The sequence below is a fragment of the Diorhabda sublineata genome, chromosome 1 (genome assembly GCF_026230105.1).
Source record: "Diorhabda sublineata isolate icDioSubl1.1 chromosome 1, icDioSubl1.1, whole genome shotgun sequence".
NCBI lineage: Eukaryota > Metazoa > Arthropoda > Insecta > Coleoptera > Chrysomelidae > Diorhabda > Diorhabda sublineata.
The window spans coordinates 28,897,977-28,919,716 of record NC_079474.1 but is presented as its reverse complement, the minus strand read 5'-3'; the positions used below and the strand labels follow the sequence as shown (position 1 = coordinate 28,919,716).

The window sequence follows — 21,740 nt, the reverse complement described above, 5'->3', positions numbered from 1 at the left end:
TTGTCATATCTTATTTCCAAATTTACAATGAACGTTGATAAAGTAGAAGTATGATTCACGCGTTTGGTTTGTATTCGAGTTACTAATAATTCGTATTACAGAAAAAACTAATTTACATTCTAAATAAATATGTGGAATTAACTCTGCTAGCATAATAACTTGGTAATAATCACTTGTTTTATTATATATTTACAGAAATAAAAATACATGTTAATAATTAAACATTCAAACTTGTAAATATCATAATGGGTTGATCTAATTATCATAAGATATTTTTCATATTACTATACTTATTTTAATATTTAATGAATTATTATTAGACAATTTAAATTAAAGTTCCCAAAGAGGAAACAATTCAATGAAAAATGTCAACACATTTCAACCTATTCTTAAAATGTTGACATTTTTTATGTTACATGAATGAAATAGTATGTACCCATGAATGTAGTTAAATTCAGTATTTGGTCATCATTATCTTAATGCTGGATTCATTAGACTGAAAAAAATAATATTGTTCTTTGGGTTTTTTATAATACTTGTTTCTTAATAATATGGTTAGGTTAGAGTACTGGCCTGCCGAACTTTTTAGAACCAAAGAACCAAATATGAACATTATAATAATTTGAAAAAAAAATTGGGAGCCAAATCTTCTTTTATAGTAAACTTTTATTATATCGAATAAAACTAAATTGAATCTCCTTGGAAAGTTTGAGTAAGTCAGGTTTGTATATGGTCATTTTTAATTTTAGTCAAGATTACAAGTTCTCATCAATAAGACATCTTCCAAGTTTAGTATTGATAATGTTCATATGTGAAAAAGATTGTTTCAAATATATATATATATATATATATATATATATATATATATATATATATATATATATATATATATATACGTGTGTGTGTGTGTGTGAACTGAAAAGGGAAAGAAGGAAAGAATAGCAAACACAAGCTTTTTCAGCTGATTGTAGGAGTCGTCAGGAATACTATTCCAAGTATTGAAAATGATCATGTATTCCTTCTCCAGTACATTCAAAGCAGACCATTTGTGTTGTGAACTAAGATCACACTTCTCCAATATTTTCAATTCAAAACAAAGATTTTCCAATTTAGAGCGCCATATCTCTTTTTTTTTAAATCCAGCAATTGAATTTCAAATCAACCATTTCAAAAGGCATAAAATTTCAACTTGTTTATCGTAGCATTAAGAGCATTTTTGACAAATGCTAGAGTTGTTCTGCTGTTTTAAAATTCCCGAATCCTGCTGAGAAATCCTTCCCTTAAAATGTTGTTTATAAAACAGTGTTTCTTGTATCTATTTTTTCGTTCAAAATAGCGACAAACCCTATTCTTACATCTGTCATTCTTTTCGCCCAATTTATTGAAATCGAAACATGTGGTTATCAAGTTTAATATGATGTCAGAGCTACACTTAAAGAGCTAAAGAGCCACATGTGGCTAAGGAGCTGCACTGGGTTAGAGCAAATATTTGAACTCAACTAGTTTAACTAAAAATATTATGTTATGTATCTATTAATAGATTTAGTTTAAATTTCAGGAACTATAAATTATATTCATATTGAACATACTGTTCATTATAACTGCCCTAACACTCACAATTACACTGTCTTGACAGGCGTTAATAACCATATTATCGTCTTCCGGGACCAAAGTTGGTGAGTTTTGGTGTGGAATTAGTAAACAATGTGTTCACTAGATAGATAGATAGATAGACCTGACATTTTTAAAACCCCTCTAACAGCATATCATAGAGTCAACAATGTTTTAATAGCATTATCTTGATAATTTTCAACTATCATTATTAAAATAGTATATTATGACCAAAATCGAACTGGACTTTAAATTCTTCTATGAATCTACATTTTTAATAATACTATGTGCTTTTGACATCATAGCATAAAAAATAGATTATTCACTCTGAGAAATTTATGATAATCTAAAGTGTATTGCATATTGCTTCTTTGTATGCGGTATAATTAGCAGTATTCTTTAAGTATTGAAAAAAATAGATTATTTCAATATCAGGAGGACAATATATATATATATATATAAAATGTATAGAAAAGCAGTAGTTATTTTTTAAAACAACATTCATATTGTAATGAGCTAATTACAGTTAACAAGAATGTTGAAAAATTCAATAAAAAGTAGTAGTAGTAGTAAATGTTCAAAAAACATTTTTTATAGGCATATTACTAATCATAAATTTTTGAAGGAGCGAAAAATCGGGAGTGAGTAGATAACGCAAAAATGATGCTGTGACATAAAAAAATTCTCATACGACAAGTCGTTACTGAGTTATAGACGTTTAAAGTTGCGAAATCAGAACTTATATTTTTAAGTATATTTTCTGAATTATAAATTTGAAATTATGAATTTTTATGTGTTTGACGGAATAAAGAATTCTACACTATGAAGGCCAGGGGCGGCTCATGCCTAATGGTTAACGATCTGTACCTTTTACAGGAACAACCTGTACAATCTAACAAAAATAAAATTTTCAATCGATTTTTTAACAAAAAGGTACTCTATAAAATTGATGGTTCAGGAGATATGTAGATTTTTAGATTGTTTTACATGCCAAGGAAGGTGTTTGTCATAAAGAGACATGAGGAAAAATATCATAAATTGTAATTATTCAATGAAAATACTTGAAATTGTTTTGAAATTTATTGAAATACAATGAAACATTTTTAATTAAACTGCATAGTGTCAAATATTGCCCTATTTACAAAAGGAAAAAATTTTAATTTAGAACAATTTAACTTATCAAATAAAAACAAAAAAAAATTATAATTAATGATCGAAGTGGGCACCTTGCATTTTGTTATTTAGTTTTGGTTTCATATGCATACATTTATGATTCGTCGCCTGTCACGATCTTATAGACATCTTTTGAAGTACGGCGATTGAATTTTTTCAGCATTTTTTGCACCAATTGACACAAGCTTTTTTGAGCAATGTTTTTGACAGTCCAATGTATCGCATTTATATTCCAGTCACCGATATAAGGGACACTATGCTCTGGTCTAATCGCGGTTTATTCTTTATTAAAAATGATTATCAATTCCTTTTATTGTATAAAATATAATATATTCTACGTATAAAAAGTATGGATGTCATGTAGCTAATAACAATTTATAAAGTCGCAACACTTGGAATTATAAGTAATAGTCCAGCAATGACTTGGTTCCACTTGAACCTAATTCGCTATAGTTAGCCATCAACCTAAAAATAAATAAAAACTTGATTATGAAAAGTTGTCACTCTTATTACGTAAAAATCTTTCGTGTGTGAAGTGGTTCGATCGGTTGACTGACATTAATATCGTCCCCAATATACGGGGCGTCCCGGAAGATTTATTCGTCAATAATACATGCTTTAGAATTCAGTGAAATTCCGTTATAATGAAGCGACGTACCGGTGAATCACAAAATAAAGACCATACTGAGAAAATAAGGTTTCGATAAGTTTCCTTCAGACTTCCAGATTGTGAAGCATTCCTGTTCCCGTTTCATTAAATTTTGTTACAATTCTGCTTACTTCTGACAATTGAAAGTCTTTCATAATATGCTTCGTTAAAAAATAAAGCACATGCTTCTTTATAACTTCGAAGTCTATTACTGTAACGTACCATCATTAGTGTTTTTGGATAGGATTGATATGATGCTTATTATAAGAGTGAAACTAACCAACAGTTGATTTATTAAAAAAATGAGCATATGTTCTTGTTGTGTAACTTTAAGTTAAGACATAAATCCCAATTTATTTTTATGAATTCTGTCAGTTTTTACTTTGTGATGTGTTTTTGCATTTTTTTTTAAATGAACGTTGGACATTTTATGAATTTTTGTATTGCTTTCCCTCTCTCTCTGGGATTGTGGAAATCAAACACTAAAGTGTGAAGTCACAAAACAAGCTGCCATTGAGTAATTAATTCGAATTGCAATTGAAGAGAATTGGAAAACAAATTTAGAATTATTTGATAATTTGGAAGAATCTGAAACGACTATGTTGAAATAAAATTATGCGATTCCGAAATTTTTTATGAAATTACTTATGATGTGGGACTTGGGCCAAGATGTTTCTAACAAGCTAGATTTCATTCTGGGTGAGCACCAGCCTAAAAGCCCTGCTTGAAAAATATAAGCCTGCAAGAAGACCTAATGGGTCTTGAATTAAAAAAAAAAGATAATTGCGCCATATGTACTACACAGATAGCAAGCAGACACACACATTCAAATATGTTATCTGTAAATGGAAGCAGTGATTCTGCATTGGACTAGCCGATATGGAACAGCCTCTTAATGCAATATATTATAATTTTTTCTATTTGTAATTTTTCAAATAAATAAATCTGATTGGATTACTATACCACTATTATACTTACTTTTGACAGTTATTATACATTTTAATTTTGGTCAAAGGACGTGCAATCTCAGATAAAGCGCTACTAAAGACATTGCGAATCACCACGCGCCTAACCGAGGGTTAAATATCCATGTTTGTCCAAAAATTCGGTCGTTTATGACGAATTTCTTCACGTAGCCGCCTCAAAACGGCCTCTTTTATTGACCGTTTGACTCTTTGGAAACGAATTCATGTTGAATTATACCACGCTAATCGAAGAAAACGATGAGCATCATAAATCCACGTCTCGCCACCAGTATCGATGCGTTTGATAAATATGGTGCTCATCTACGTTAAACTTTGCCACCTCTACTGGATTTTGGTTTTGTAAAAGGGTCATTCTTTTTGGAGCGACACGCTTCATACCCAAATCATTAATCAAAATATTTCGAGTTGATTCATAAGAGATGTTGAGAGTTTCTGTCATATGTCGGATGCCGATACGACGATTTTCAAACACCATTTTTCTAACTTTTTTAATGTTATTGTTATGGTGGATGGACACGATCTTCACTGAATGTTTTTTGCCACTCAATTACTTTCTACCGTGATAAAGTAGACTCAAAACACTTCTGCAGCTTCGTCATTTATTCCTTAGTCGTAATTGCTTTGGAAACACAAAATTCCAAGCACACTTGTTGCACAATGTCTAACCTAAAACTTAATTTCTAATTTTTTCTTCTTTAACCGGCGCTACGTCCTTGGAGAACCAGGGCTTTTTCAAATATCGACTGCGAATCCTTTCTGACCTGAGCATACTGCCACCGACGTCGAACCGCTAGCCGGATCAGGTCCGCCTCAAAGTCATGCAACCAGCAAAGGCGCCTCTCAGTCGCCGTCCTCCATACATGGCTCTGCACGGGTATCTATCAGAAGGCATCCCCTCCACGTGTCCCAGCCACCTCAAGCGCGCGCCCCAGACGAACGCGACCAAATCTCACTCGCTCGATATACATCTGTCTCAGCTCAGCATTCCTCCGGATCCACGCACTGTTCTCGCAAACAGGGTAGGATCAGCAGTTCAAAATCCGCTCACTTGCCATAGTCCATGTATCGCATCCGTATGTGACTACGGGACGGGCTATTGGCTTGTAAATTGTGTGCTTTGACCTTCGTGAGAGTCCTCTAAATTTGAGCGCTCTCTGGACTACCCAAAAGCATCTGTTTCCCTCAGCAACTCTTGCCCTGATCTCTGTGGTCACGTCTTTAATCTTCAGTTATCAAGGCCCAAAGAAATTTGAATTGGTGGCACATAAGGAAGCGATGTTCTCTGAGTTGAAACGTGGTTTGGGAAGTCAGAGTTCTCCCTTAGGTTCTCATATACATGGTTTTCTGTTCATCGATTTTAAGTCATCTTGATTTAGCTGCTCGCTCGAACTCTGCTCCTGAAAGAGCCGAAGTGCTTAGTGCCATAATGTCAATATCATCCGCATAGGTGAGGGTGCTGTGTGAGCCTATTGCAAATAATTCCTCCGGGAATTGTTCGAAGATTGTAACGAGCTGATGTTACCGATTCGATTTACGCGTGCAGCAAATTTGATCAGACCAAGTATAACGTGTTGAAATGAGATAAGCCTGTGGGACAACCTGTATTATAATAAACTATAAATGAAAAGTATGAAAGATGGTATTTCCTCTGCTGCAATTTGACCTTCGTTTCAGATAAATAATATTCTGTTTCTAAATTGTTTTGTCAGCCATAAAAAACAAATAATAAACAGTTGGCAGTGTGATTGTAAGAAAAATTGCTTTATCATCAGTCTGACCCAGAGATAACGCAATAAGGAGTAATTTATTGCCGAAGCGTTCTTAAAATGTTGATTTAAACAATTCGATTTCAATAATTTATAATCGAAATGCGATCACGATTCAATAGCGAGAAAGTAACCTTAAGTTTTAAAGTATGCTAAACAATTTCTACTTATATCGTTTAAATAAAATGGAGTAACAGTGAGAATGTAAAGGTTTGTTTCATTTACACTTTTTATTGTTCAAGGATATTTAAATTGATTTTTATTTATGTAAAATTAACTGAAAACTAATTTAAACCGTAGTCAAAAAATGAGATCGCAATAAATCTATGTCTGGTCATTCAAATGGCCGTTGCTCACTTGAAAAGTTTCGGTACAGCTTGAATGAATGTCAAGACCTTTATCATATTGAAAAATCAATTCACAATCATCAATGAAAGTGGATCATGAAGAATTGTCCAATATTCTTATTTATTCATGTACCTCACTGCACAAACCATTTTCATCAAAATATTTGATATTAGGTGCTTTCCAAGTTGATTTTTGACATACAGGGTATTTCGAAATTTAAGCGAAAAAATTTAGGAGGTGCTTCCTATTATAAAATTTCCTCAGCTCACCCTTTTCTGAGATATTACTAAATTTGGATTTTTATTTTCTTTTGTACTAAAATTTCAGTAAAGCTAGAAACTTGAAATTCTATAATTTTCGCGCACTCGCAAAGTACTAACTACGAGTATTTTTTCAATACTCCTGTTACATTATACGGGGGTGAATCGTATCACATTTTACATTTTTACAGACTTATAAAATATGGTGTTAATTTTTTTCTGTGGTTATTGGTTTTGAAAAAAAAATATTTATAAATAAAACAAGGTTTTCAATTTATTTTATTTCATAAAATTTAATCTTGAAAAAAGTTTTGATATGAAATAAAGTAAGGTTTGGTAATTTCACCCCTTTACAATGTAATAGGAATATTGAAAAAATACTCGTAGTTAGTTTGCGAGTGCATGAAAATTACAGAATTTCAAGTCTATAGAATAACACTAATTTTAGAGAAAAAAAAAACACAATTTGAGTCACCACCTTTTAAGGGTGATATCTCGGAAAAGGATGGACTGAAAAAAAGACCTATCTTAATTTCATACGAGCAAACACCTCCTGAATTTTGTCGTATGAATTTAGAAATATATCGTCAAGATAAGTTCCATTCCATATAGCACTTATTTGGCTTAACTTCTACATAAATTTCTGGTAAATCAATTTCAATTGCTTGAAATTGCTTTACAAGTTTTTCTTTGAATGTTGTTAAAGGGCATCAAATGGGTCCTAAAAATGAATGTGGTCCCTAATTTTTTCCGTCCAAACCTTAAAAGAGATGTATAGGTGGTGAATCGTTGGCATGAAGTAACACCTTTCTAGTCTGAGCTTACATTGTTCAAATCACACTATCTCCTCAATCTGTGATTACATTGGTTTCATCACAGCCAATTGGTACGCAACGGGTCAGGTCCGGACTAATCGGTGAATTGTGCATTAAGCAGAACACATGGTTTTAGGCTGGGGTGCAATAAAATATTAAAACAAATTTTTTGACTATTTTCGCTCCACCTTTTTATCTGTGTTGCTATGATACCGGTCCGGTAAATTTTACCCACCTGAGTTGGAATTTCTGGAACCGTTGGCGATATTCTTACCGTTTACACCAACACTTACAGTTACACTGTCTGACGCGCGTTTCGATAACCAAGTTATCGTCTTCAGATACTGAAGGTAAATTAAAATCTAATGACTTGACTTACTTGTTTTATACTGAATTTTCCCACCAATAAACCTTTTCCCGCGAAAATCAATTCTTTCAGGAAAAAACTCCTTGGTGGGAATACTCACATTCATTCCTTGACTAGTAAACTATAGAGTGGACTGTAAGAAATTGGCTCTTTGTACCTATTTAAGCTACTCTTACATGTAGCAATTTCAATGCTTTCAAATGCATCCAACAATTTATTATTGTATACATATTTTACGATTTTCCATTATTAATATTTATGTAATGATTGTGACTGGCAGCGTGATCGGCAATACCCGATTTTCCTATCCTTCCATATTTCAAATGAGCTGTGTGCTCTCTTAGTCTGCTCAATATACTTTCCGTCACAATCACCACACCTTATATCATATATACCACTCTTTTCCAAATTTGGTATTTTATTCTTAGAATTGCCCAACAATTGTTTTAATGTATTGTTTCATTTATAGAACAATTTGAAACCCACTCTGCTAAATATTCCTTCCAACCTTTTGTATAAAGAGGATTGAAAGGTATCAGAGCAAATTTTTCTTGTTTTTCACTTTGGGTTTGGAAAAAGTTGTGTCACATAGAGATTTCTAGAATTGTAAATAGGTTAATCAATCGTCTAGCTTTAAGAAATCTCTATGTGAAACCACTCATTTTCAAACCCAAAGTGAAAAACAAGGAAAATTTGCTCTGATACCTTTCAATTCTCTTTATACAAAAGGGTTGGAAGGAATATTTAACAGAGTAGGTTTTAAATTGGTTTATAAATCCAACAATATATTATTATATAAGAGATCCGTTATTAACTGGTTTAAAGAACACATAGCTCATTTGAAATATGCACGGACAGGAAAATTAGGTATTGCCAGTCACAATAAATATTAATAATATAAAATTGTTGGGAAATATATCCAATAATAAATTGTTGGATATGTTGGCTAATGAATATGAGTATCCTGCCAAGGAGTTTTTTCCCGCAGGAATGAATTTTCGCGGAAGAAGGATCTTGATAGGAAAATTTAGTATAAAACAGGTAAGTCAAGTTATTAGATTTTAGTTTACCTTCAATCTCTGAAGGCGATAACTTGGTTATCGAAACGCGCGTCAGACAGTGTAATTGTGAGTATTGGTGTAGTGGTATTGTTTACCCACCTGGTCAGATTAAGAACCATATAATTTAAAATTGTTTTATAATTTCGACCATATCAATATGATACATGGTTCTGATCGTTACTTTCGCTACCATATGTTATAATTTATAATGGTAGGTAAGAAATGAGTTGGTTTAAGGTTTTATGTTGATATTCCTATCCATTACCACATGATTAAATAATTATTCAAGTTCTAATATCCAGCGGCATCCGGCCAACGGAGCTCCCCGATAAGGTCAGGATCGAGCGGAATGAACATGTACTAAGGGAGGGGATATGTTTGAGCAACAAGTTATGACAAGTTATTTTCCTTGCGTTTATATACCTGATGATTCTAGTATTCAGAGACGAGTGCATGTGAGGTGTTACTGAACTAATGAGTTTCGAGGACGAAAATCTATTTTTAAAAATGATGTAAGTGAATTTGAACAACAAATAACTCAAATAAAATGTTTCGACTTTACATTTTTAAGTTATTGAAACACCTTATTGATAAAAGTGACTACGTTTAAAAGGTAGATCACGATTAAAATGATTGTTTATGAATTGTATACTTGTTTTTTTATTCATTTCCTTTATTGATCATAAGTGTGCTAACTATTGTTTCTTTTTTTGTCTAGGGCTCCAAAAATGTCCAACCACGTGTTGTCAGTATGTATATTCTGCTTTATATGCGCCACACATACGCCTTGTGCGTCGCATGCAGCTGTTAAACACCACTCCTTCCACCACAAGGAGTATAGCGATCCTATGTATTCACCGCTTATAGGTATGTAAATTAATATAATATAAATAATAACATATGTCAATGTCATTAAATTATCCTCGATTTATTTCGTCGTTCTCTAACTCTGTTTTTATTGAAAATTTTATCACAATTAGTCTGAACTAAAGTTAGTTTTTCATTGTTGCTACGATAATTAGTTATATTCTACTTGAGGGAGCAAAAAATCGGTAATATGCAGCGGTGTACCATTTGTATATTTAGTTGTATTACAATAGACAGAAATTATATATTACTTAACGTACGAGGTCTGACTATTAAATATCGAGACGTTACGAAAAAGGGTTTTATTATAAAAATTATTCTACATTCGAATGCTCGTCACACACACCTTTCCATACGTTTTTACCATTAATCGAAGCAGTGCTGAAGTCTTCTTTGGTGAGGGCCTTTAGGAGCTCTGCCGTTTTTTGCTTTACCGCTTCCATAGACTCAAATCGGGTCTAACCTTTCAAGGAAATCTGAGCAGACCCGTTGACGCAAGAGCTTTTGGTCAGAAGTCAGATTTTTTGGCACCAACTTCGTACAGACTTTTGTCATGGGTAATTCCTCGTGTAAAATTTTTCTAAACGTTTCTTTATCGGCATTTAGAGCCTCTGCAATCATCCGGATGCTGATTCTATGACATGCACGTACAATTTGGTTGATTTTTGGTCACTGTTTCCGGAGTTGAAACTTTAACAGGGCGACCTGGGCGCTGGTTATCTTCAGTGCTCTCTCGGCCCTCACTAAAGCGCTTACACCATTCAAAAACACGCGCACCAGATAAAGAATGTTCCCATAGGCCTCTTGCAACAATTTATAGCACTCAGTTTTTTCCAATTTCACGAGAAATTGAGTTTGAAACGTTCGTTTCAAATTGCTACTGCATAATAGTTACGCAAAACGTGTTTTCAGACCCGTCTAGGGCGCTCTCTATGCGCGCAGTCTCGTTATTTAATAGCCAGACCTCGTATATTATCATTCACTACCGCACTTAAAATGGATAAACCATTATATTTGCATTGTTTTTCTTTTGTAGTTAATAAACCATTTTGACAGGATTAAAAATAAAAAATACGACTATATCTCAAGAACTGCATTTTTGACCATATTTAAAGTCATAAAACCATATAAAATCTTTAAATGAGATATTTCCTAAAAAAATTCATCGAAATCGGATGATTTTTCGATTTTCTATAGCTTTTATGATGATTAAAGTCAGAAAACCATATGAAATCTTTAAACGAACAATTTTTTCCCAAAAATTTCGTTTTTTTAGTAGTGTAGATTAAAATATACAGTGCTTTTCAGATAAAAGTATCCACCTTTAATAACTTTTGTAATACTGGTATTACTGGTATATACTCCTCTTTGAGCTGATTTCAAAAATGTATAATATTTGTAGGTTAAAGTGGTTAGTTTATGAGATAAACAATTTTTCTTTTAAGAGCACAAATTTTACTTATTATTTACTTTCACCTTATTTGCCTGCACTAAAATGGGTTGTACAACAGTTTAAACTCTTTAATCTTTTTAACTGTGCTATTTATTCTACTTAAAAAATCCAAACAACAAAAAACTCTACTTTTTATTAAAGTTTGACATTGTCAACTAGAATTTGTAGTCACTATTGATAGTGTAATTTGATACATTATTTATTTTGTTTCTCTGAAATGGTTTACTCTTTGCAAGAAAGAATTGAAATTGTAGGTTTATACTACCAAAATAATAATTGTGCAAGAGCTGCTGCTAGAATATTTAACGAATTACATGACGGAAGACATGCAACTCATAAGTATGTAATTCAACTGATGGAGAAATTTACCACAACAGGGTCTGTTTGCAATAAAGTGCATAAGCGAGAGGGACTCGTAAATAACGAAGCAATCCAAGTGGCAATTTTAGGGCAAGTCAGCTTAGAGGCTCAACAACCCCAATCGTTGTCAACAATAAGTAGAGCGATTGGTGTTTCATCTTCTACAGTTTTCCGAGTTCTACATAAATTCAAGTACCACCCATACAAAGTTAAGTTGGTGCACGAGTTGAATGAAGATGATTTTGATCGTCGTCTAGAGTTTTGCGAATCAATGACGCAAATTATCAATAACAATCCACAATTGTTAAACAATATTTGCTTTTCTGATGAATGCTCATGGTCATTAAATGGCTTAGTAAGTAGGCATAATTGTAGATATTGGGCTGAAAGTGATCCACATATTATGCGTGAATTCCATACACAACATCCCCAAAAGTTAAACGTTTGGTGTGGTATCCTAGGTGACCACATTGTCGGACCTTTCTTCATCAACGGAAATTTAAATGGTGAATCATATCTTGAGTTACTCAGGGAAGGGGTTGACCCACGTATTACAACAATAATAGAAAATGATGATAACCTTTCCGAAGATTTACTGGTATTTCAACAAGACGGAGCTCCCCCACACTATGCTATACCTGTCCGACAATTTTTAAACGAAACATTCCCCGCTCGTTGGATAGGTAGAAGGGGGCAGATGATGGAGTGGCCACCTAGGGCACCGGATTTAACACCCCTAGACTTCTTTTTATGGGGGTATTTAAAAACAAAAGTTTATGCTACCCAACCAGAATCTCTGGATGATTTACGAGAGAGGATAGAAAATGAATGTCGACAATTAAATCCAGCCGTATTAAGCAATGTCAGAGAGGCATTTCAAAATAGATTATACCATTGTATGGAAGTGAATGGTACTCATTTTGAACACTTATTGTAACTTCATAATAAATAGCACAGTTAAAAAGATTAAAGAGTTTGAACTGTTGTACAACCCATTTTAGTACAGGCAAATAAGGTGAAAGTAAATAATAAGTAAAATTTGTGCTCTTAAAAGAAAAATTGTTTATCTCATAAACTAACCACTTTAACCTACAAGTATTATACATTTTTGAAATCAGCTCAAAGATGAGTATCCAAATTTTACATAAAAAATATGAAATTTAAAAAAATAAAGGGGATGCTGCTAGCGGTGAGGGGGTGGCTTTTCTAGTAAGTTTAAATAAGCCATAATGCTTGCCCCTTCCAACATAAATTGACGTGTTTTTGGATTTTTTCTAAATACCAGTATTACAAAAGTTATTAAAGGTGGATACTTTTATCTGAAAAGCACTATATATATATGAAATGCATTTGATGCTCCGTAAAAAAGTTATGAACGAAGTGCGTTTATGATCACATTTAAAGTCATAAAACTATATGAAATTTCCAGGTGAGATATTTCCCATATTTTTTTTCTCACAAATCCGCCGTAAAAAAGAAGATTTAAAAAAAATCCAGGGGACGGGGAAAGTATAAAATTACCAAAAATATAGTGGCATGTCCTTATCTCTAACAAATGCTATCAATAACATGACAATTTTTCAAATTTTTTCTATTTTAAAACTGATATTAAGAATTTTGCCTAATATTCGGGAAAGAGTGTGCCTTAACATTTTGCAAATATGTGGTCTTGAGAGAGATAAGCTTTATTGTCATTAGAAAATTTTAGAATTTTATAACAATTTGACTTAATATAGTAATTATAATATATCTTACTTCACACTAAATTGAATTATGTCATTCTATAGTAAATTGTAGAATTCTGCCACAGAATAATAAGGTCTTTCAAGCAGAAATGTCTTTGTCAATCTTCGGAATTTATTAAATGTATTTTCCATTACGAAGTTAGCTGATTGAATAATTTTTTCTGCACTGAAGATAATGGATTTTTTACCAGATCAGAAGTGGGTATAGTTAAGTAAATGTTCAAATTCGTTCTTCTAGTAGGATAGGCATGAAAGGGTCTCTGAGTTGAGTTGTGAAAGAGCTTGCGAACAGATTCTAAAATGAAAAGAGCGGGGAGAGTTAGACTTTTGTGTTTTCTAAAATAGATTTCGCAATACGTTCTACTAGTCAAACCAAAAATATAACGAATAGCTCTTTTTTGTAATTTGAAGATAGATTGGAAAGGTTCAAACTACAAGACCACCAGAAAGGCGTACCACATCGAAGATCCGATTCGAACAAAGAGTAGTAAGTTGTTAAAGCAGTAAGAAAATCGAGCTGTTCAGAAATAGATTTAATCACAAAACCATTGAAGGGCACCGTCAATATGTAGCTCCTTTATAGGGTTTAAACAGATACCGTTCACGTCAGACCAGGACTTAAGAGTAATGGGATCTTTGCCTATGGTAGAATGTGAAGGTTGTATATCTGTTTCTCTTATAATATGAATAAAATCGATTAACATATAATATCAGGTTTATCGACTCTAGCAACATAAAACATTCAGTTTCAGAATTTTTCCTTTTTCTATTCCGAAATCCCTGAAAATAACTTAAAAAAAAATTAAGGTTGCCATAAGAACAACACAAAAGCCGCCTTAAACTAAATAACATACTTCGGCTTGATGATTCATATTTTTCTTTTGTTGAAAACAACAATTCAACGTTCCATAGTTTGAAGTTAATTGTCAACTAGACATGTATATTTTCAGAATATTCCTAATTAAAACGCTGACCCTATTTTAAAAATGAATTCTGTCCCTTCCAAATACCCCAGTGAGTCTGCTGAAGACGGTATATTCTTTGTTATTTTTTACTTTAACCGTATTTTTTGCTCTTTTTAGTAAAAATAATATAACCACACTTGTATTTTGAAATTACTGTCGTAAAATGGGAGAGAAAAAACAAAATATATTGGTTATCTTTGGATGTAGGTATTTAGAGGCCATTCACCGGCGATGTCGACATTTGCCGGTCATTCGCAATATGAAATACATCGAGTTCATACATCCCGAACGAAAATATAATGCCAAATCATCTAAATTATAATAAATTAATTTAGAATTTGTCTTTAAATCTTATTAATTTTTATTTAACCGGTAAAGAAAAAGGAAATTAATTTTCTGCCATTACTTTTTTTATCATACAAAATTAAAATAATTTTTTAGATAATTAGGACATAAAATAATGGGAATAATGCCTTTAAATTAAATAAAATATGACTTGTTATTTCCAAATTTACCTAATTAAAATAAATGAAGGATTAGGAATAACTTGTTCAAATTATTTAAAGGGCAATTAAATGTGACTGTGTATACGATAATGGGAAATAAATTATCTTATATAATTTAGAGGGTGTCCGAGCAGTACTTGAAAATATGAAACCAACAATGTTTTTCGCAAGTTTAAAGAAAATCTAAACCCAAACATAGTTGGCGTGGAATGCTCTGCATAATGTCATTAACAATGCGGTGCACCACTGATGTGATTTACTGGAATCTAGATTAGATGTAGAATCCATCATTTTGAAAAACTTTTGCCACTCGCATATTGCGAATAGAATAAGTGGGGATTGCATTGCTCTCAGTCGATTATTAGAACTCTACGTTTAATAAACCAAAGAAAGAAAAAACAAAAATTTTGGGAAAAAATATATTTATTTTTCCAATCTCCTTTTAGCTCCATATTAACTGCCGATGCAAGCTATTCATTGTTGAAAAATCTTCGGCCACAGAGCCATTTTTTCAAGTCTGGAAACAGAAAATAATCCGAGGGTGCTAAATCTGGCAAATAGGGTGCATAAGGTAGCAATTCAAACTTTAATTCATAAGTTTTGGCTATATCACAACGGATGTGTGAGCTGGTGCATTGTCTTGATGAAAAAACACTTTCTTCTTATCCAAATGCGGCCGTTTTCGCTTGATTTTTTCGCTCAAAAGTTTGTATAATACTCGCCGTTAATAGATTTTCCTTTTTCAAGATAGTCAATAAAAATTATCCCACGCACATCTCAAAAAACCGATGCCATAACCTTGTCCGCAGATGGAACGGTCTTTCTCTTCTTTGGAGCCAGTTTTCCCTTTTCAGTCCATTGTTCTGATTGCCCTTTGACTTCGAGTGTTAAGTAATGGACCTACTTATCATCCATGGTTATGAAACGGCGCAAAAATTCGGCTTTATTTATGTGAAACACTCGATAGAAACAACTTCAAGAGGCTGTTTTTGTTCCATTGTGAGCAAACAGCTTTCTCATATCTAAATTTTCAGTTAATATGCAATGTTCCGCACTATTTGAAATGCCTAATCCATCATCCAGTACCGCTTTGAAGAGTTTCTTCAACATTTCTGGAGTTACCTCATTTGGTCAACCACTGCGATGGTCTTCGCAGGTCGTACGAGCTCTACTACCCAATATTTTACTGTTGACAACAAAAAAGCAATCTCCAGCGGGGTGAAATCTAGGTCAGCTTTTATATTGGTTGGGCTAAGGCCTTTCAAATACGAGTACTGTATCACATAACGATGACCAATTTTTTCCATGTTTACAAATTCACAAAAAACGTTCACTATTGATGGCCGTCAAATAAATACTGAACAATTTGGCGTCTTCAAACTTGAAACATATGCTGTATAAATTGTGTACTTCCAAATACAGTGGTATTTTTCAATAAACTAACGCCATCTCTAGATCAGGCCAGGTACTTCTGCGACCATCCTCGATTGAACAATACAGTCGATGATTCACTTACAAAATATGTATGATGTTATTGTTAAATAATAGAAGGTATTATTTGATCGATCTGGGAGGTTTTTGAAACACTTGTATAGACGCACTGATACTTTGATCTATAGTGTGGCAAAACATCTAAAAGGATTAAAGTCAAAACGATCTTGCCTTGCTATGCACCAGTCCTGGATGCTTTAAATAGACAAACATTTTGTATGCTTTATGATTCCAAGAAAGTTTTCGATGCTTCTACAAGAATTGAAAACAACTTTAACTATTTTAGAAAAAATAGAGTTCTATTATTAAAAATAACCAAAAAATGATAATTCTATTCTCTTTTGGAAACTAAAATCGTATCAGAAATCTCTACTGGTTGAAGTTAATCCTAATAAATGTTTTGCCACATTCTTTTGCTGGGGAGAATACGAGGAGTAGCAGTACAGATTTTATATAATTGCTAAAATTGGAATATCAAAGTGTAAAATTATAAAATGATTTATTTTATTTTTGTTATTGCAGAAAAATTCCACGATTCTCACCGTGACAACATACCGAATCTCGGTAAAAACTCTAACAATATTAAAGGAATAAATCATCGAAAAGTAAAACGGAGCAGTGACAGTAACAATAAAAGCGATAGTGTAAATAATAGTGATAGTGATCAAGATCATCTTAGAAAAATATTTTTAAAATACGGCGACGGGGATTTTATGACGAAAGAAGGTTTCAAAAAGTTCCTAGGGGATTTGAATTTGTCACAGTTTGTGATGAAGGACGAAAATCACCACCAACATGAGGACCACGATAATAAAGATACACACGATTATTTAGAGGAAAAAAATACTACTGTAAGTAATATTATTTGTGTATAATTGTGTGAATATTTTGATACGATGGCCTGAGGTCTTATGCACTGCATTGACGTAATTAGATTCCATCCACTTGTTTGGATAGAATTTGCTTGCTTAACTCGTTTAATTTTTCTAAGCAATTCCAAATGAGTTTGTATTTTATGATATTGGAGTTTAGAGACTTTCTTTTACAGTTTATTATGGAAGTGAAGTTTTTCTTAGAGCTAAACTTTTTCGTTGCAACGTCCCAGGGTTGGTCATTATTTAGTGATGTTTTCTCTATCACGCTTTCTAGTACTTTGTGGGAAATTTAGAATCACTTCTAGTGTAGCTTTTGGGCAAGATTTATGGACACTGTTACCTAGTCTATAATCTACGTGTTGAGACTTGAAAGCATTTATCTTGATTCTATATTTTTCTAACCATTCTTAAATTTGGTCCAATTGGTTTTGAAAGATGTTCGAATGTTCCAATGGTCGCCTTTGCAGATGCCATTAGGTCAGCTATATAAAGGATGTAGAGTATTGGTTCCAGAACACTACCCTGGGAGACTTCTGTTGTTATGGAAAATTTCGTTTCGTGTTTTTCAAAGGGATATAAGAGATTCTGAAGTATTTCAATTATAGATTTCTTCAATTTTTTAGAGGAGATCTTGACATAAAACAATAATACCATATAAATCTACATTGAATGAGAGAATTCTAGTTTTATAGTCCAGATAGTATTTTAAAAAAATGTTATATTGCTAAAAACTAAGAATAGGGAGGCCTTGTCAATCTTAATTTCCCGGAAATCCCTTTGCAATCCCTTTGGTCGCCCTAGCTTATGACATCTTCAAGAATTGGAAACTCCTCTGGATGTCGCTGACTTTGAAGTATCGCTCTTCCACTAGATCAAATGTGTATAAATAAATAAAAAACAAAAAACCTTAAAATCAAAGAATTATATTTGTTATCCCAGATCATATTTAAAAAAATGGATATCAATTCTTGGGATAGGTTTTATTTTTATTAAAATCCTTATATGCCATTTTATTCCAAGATATTGCTAATTACATAAACACAAAACACAGTAAATTAGCTTAAGTAAATACGACCCATATTGATGACAAATTTTACTAAACATTATAAAAGAAAACATAATTAGTGAAATTAATTACATTTATGTTTATAGTTTTGATTGACCTATACCATTTCGATGTAACATTTTTGTGAACTGTTACATATAGGTTTGATATTTACAACTAAATTATTTTGTAACTTTTTGTATCCTATTCAAAATCTTTGATATTCATTTAAACAATGTAATATTATAAATATATAGAAATATTTATATTTCAAAATTTAGAACAGAAAATTCCCTTTTTTATTTATTCTTTAGTATTCTGTAATGATTTGTCCATATGTTTAGTTTTTTCAATTTTTTTATTTCTGTTTCAGCTGCATTAAATTTAAAGCACTGTTTCTAATTCAGTATTTATTTCCACTCGGAATCTTTGGCAAAACTGTTGATTAAAGATTCACTAGATACACACCATCAAAGAGAATTGGTCAAAAAATTATCCAGAAACAAATCTAATTCGAACTCAGTTTTAATGTAGAGCGTTCTCTATCTATGATAGTAATGAATAACTATAATCATATTCATATATTTTTTACATTTAATTTATAAATCTATTTGTCATTGCCTCATTTAACTCAAGATGTTACGTGTTATAGTCTTTCAAAAGTCACTGTGAATATGTAGATGATTTTATCAGAAGCATACAAATTCTATTGGCACTTTAAAAACTTTACAAAAATAATAATATATCAACATTGATAAATGCCATATCTATTTATTTCTCAGGGGAGATAATCGTATATTTCAGTGCCTGCCAACGTCCTAATAATATCTAATATATTTGAAATTCAACCTAAAAATTAAATTTGGCAACTTCTATATGCCATAATTATTGGACCAGAACTAGCCTTACATAAAATAACTATATGAATATCTAAGGAATCTTTAATATATAGTATAACCTAAATATTAGTTGTTGTTAATATATTTTTCATATCAACATTTCACCTTGTTTCTGATCTGGCACTACTATTAACTATAATTAAAAATGGATTTATTATAAAAGTCGCTTGACATGAAGCAAGACAACTTGCAATGCCATACATGGCTCTGCGCGGGTATCGAACAGAAGGCATCCTGTCCACGTGTCCCAGCCAACTCAGACGCCTCTAAAACTAGCTTGCCATACATCTGTCTTAGCTTAGCAAAAATCTTTAGTAGGGTCCTAAGTTCCCAGTAGCTCAAAATACACTCACTTGTCATCATCATAGTCCATATCACGTATCCGTAAGAGACAACGGGACGGATTATTATCTTATAAATTGTGAGCTTTGACTTTCGTTAGAGCCTCCTAAACTTGAGCGCTCTCTGGATCTCCATTGTCATGCCATTATTATAGCCCCAAGATATTTGAATTGGTGGTAAACAGGGAAGCGATGTTCTCTGACTTAAAACATGGTTTGGAGGGTCGGGATTCTCCTTTACATGGTTTTCAGTTCATTGATTTTGAGTCCTCTTTCTTCAACTCCCCAACCGCTCCTGAAAGAGCCGAAGTGATTCGTGCCGTGATGTCAATATCATCCGCATAAGCGAGGTGCTGTGTGAGCCTATTGCAAATAATTCCTCCGGGATTCGTTCGGATGCTTCTTGCGGCATCTTCGAGTGAGAAACTGAACAGTGTTGTCACTAGTAGGTGTTCCTAACGCAAGCCTGTGTTCACAGTAAAAACTGTGCCTAGTAACCCGATACCTTCACCCTATCACAGGCGTTCCTCATTGTCATTCTTAGCATACACACCAGCTTCTTTGGGACGCCAAACCTCACCAGGTCCCCATACAGCTGGTTTCAGAGGATAATGTACGCCTGGCGGAAGTCATTGAAGAGGTGCTGATAATCGACATTGTACTCTAGTGTCTAACAGAATGTAAATATGTGAAACCGCACTAATACTCACCCACCTCTTTCTCCATGTACTCTACCAGGTTTTGATTCATCCAGCAGGTAAGTATTTTGTAGGATGTACATAGCAAAGCGATGCCCCTGTAATATGAACTAGAGACTATCTCGTCCCCTTTCTTGTAGATAGGGTAGATTCCTGCAACGCTTTACTCATATGGCATCTCTTCAGTGTTCCAATTTAAGAGGATTAGTTCGTTGAGGTCGTTCCATACATCCTTCCCGCCGTATTTGAGGAGATCGGCAGGAATGTCATCTACCCCGGAGGAGACTTATTATTTTTCAGCTTTTTGAAGATGCTAAGGGGTCGGAGGGTCCATTTGATCACTACTCTGGTCGTCGATCGCCCCAGTTGAAATGGGGGTGTCCTGGAAGCAGCTGGTTCATCTTTCAGCTATCTTTTGAGGGTCAGTTAGTAGATTTCCATCGGAATCCTTACACAAGGTGAACTGAGGATTGTATCCTGTCTTCATTCTTTTTAGTTCGTCATAAAATTTACATGATTTAATTTGCAATTTTATGCAAAAATCTAGTCACTTTCGACACCAAATATCACTCTGATCAGTTGATTGGTGGTAAATCTAATCTTGTTGCTTCTTAAATTTTTCTCTGGAATTTGAAAATTTGTTTTCTTGTATTGTGTACCTTGCAGTAGTATCAGAAGAGAAAATGGCAGCAATGATGCAATGGCAAAAGCCTTTGGCTTTGTTGGTTGTTTTGATCCATGACTCTTCATACTTTTCAATTCAAAATTCGTTTCCAAGATTTACTAAATGTAAATTTGGTTGCTTCTCATATAGCCTGTATAAATAGATTATAGTGTAGTAGATTAATTTCTTCAGATTTGAAAATTTATACATAAATAATTTTATATGTGAATGTTATATAGTCATAAGAAAGGTCAAAGTGTCAACTAAATTATATCTATAAAATTCTTATTGATCCCATATCTAATATTTAGTGTTTTAAAAGTGAGTCAATTGAAAAAAATTTAAATTTAACTTTTAACCTACTTTCCTCCACCATTTGAAAATGCACAGATTTAGAGATTAAAAATCTAAATATATCTCCAGCATTTAAATGGTTTTTGTATATTTTTATAATAAACATTGAAAGTATACTATTTTTATTAAAAAAAAAAAAATTCTCGTATACTTACAATTGTTTTCAGTTTCTGTTGTTCACTGTTTATTCTAGAATAATAATGATTAAGATATTTATAAACATTCCACCAACGTTTCATTACATAATTAAGAGAGATGATTCAGTAATAGCAGTTTTCTTTTATAGGAAAAGTAGACTCCAGACTAAATTGGCCACTTATGATAGTTCTTCTATAGACATATACAAATTCTTCTGATTAATACAGAATATAAGGGAGGTCCCTTTTCTTTCCTTCTCAAGATTACAGTCTTTGAAGGTATAGTCACACAGAGGAATTTTCA

The 21,740-nt window shown here is 32.8% G+C and overlaps 1 protein-coding gene across 4 annotated transcripts in view; it reads left to right on the top strand.

Annotated features, from left to right (window-relative positions):
• The window catches only part of LOC130451803 (zinc transporter foi), a 30,822-nt gene that overhangs the window by 290 nt on the left and 8,792 nt on the right, over positions 1-21,740 (top strand). The window contains exons 1-3 of one of the 4 annotated variants that reach the window (XM_056791088.1): positions 143-162; positions 9,755-9,903; positions 16,946-17,274. In XM_056791088.1, coding sequence (XP_056647066.1) covers positions 9,765-9,903; positions 16,946-17,274 — 468 coding nt within the window. In that variant the 5' untranslated portion in view covers positions 143-162; positions 9,755-9,764. Of the gene's footprint in view, positions 1-142; positions 163-6,374; positions 6,396-9,330; positions 9,549-9,754; positions 9,904-16,945; positions 17,275-21,740 lie in introns of those variants that run through there. The other 3 variants (XM_056791078.1, XM_056791061.1, XM_056791069.1) reach the window with 3 other exon arrangements.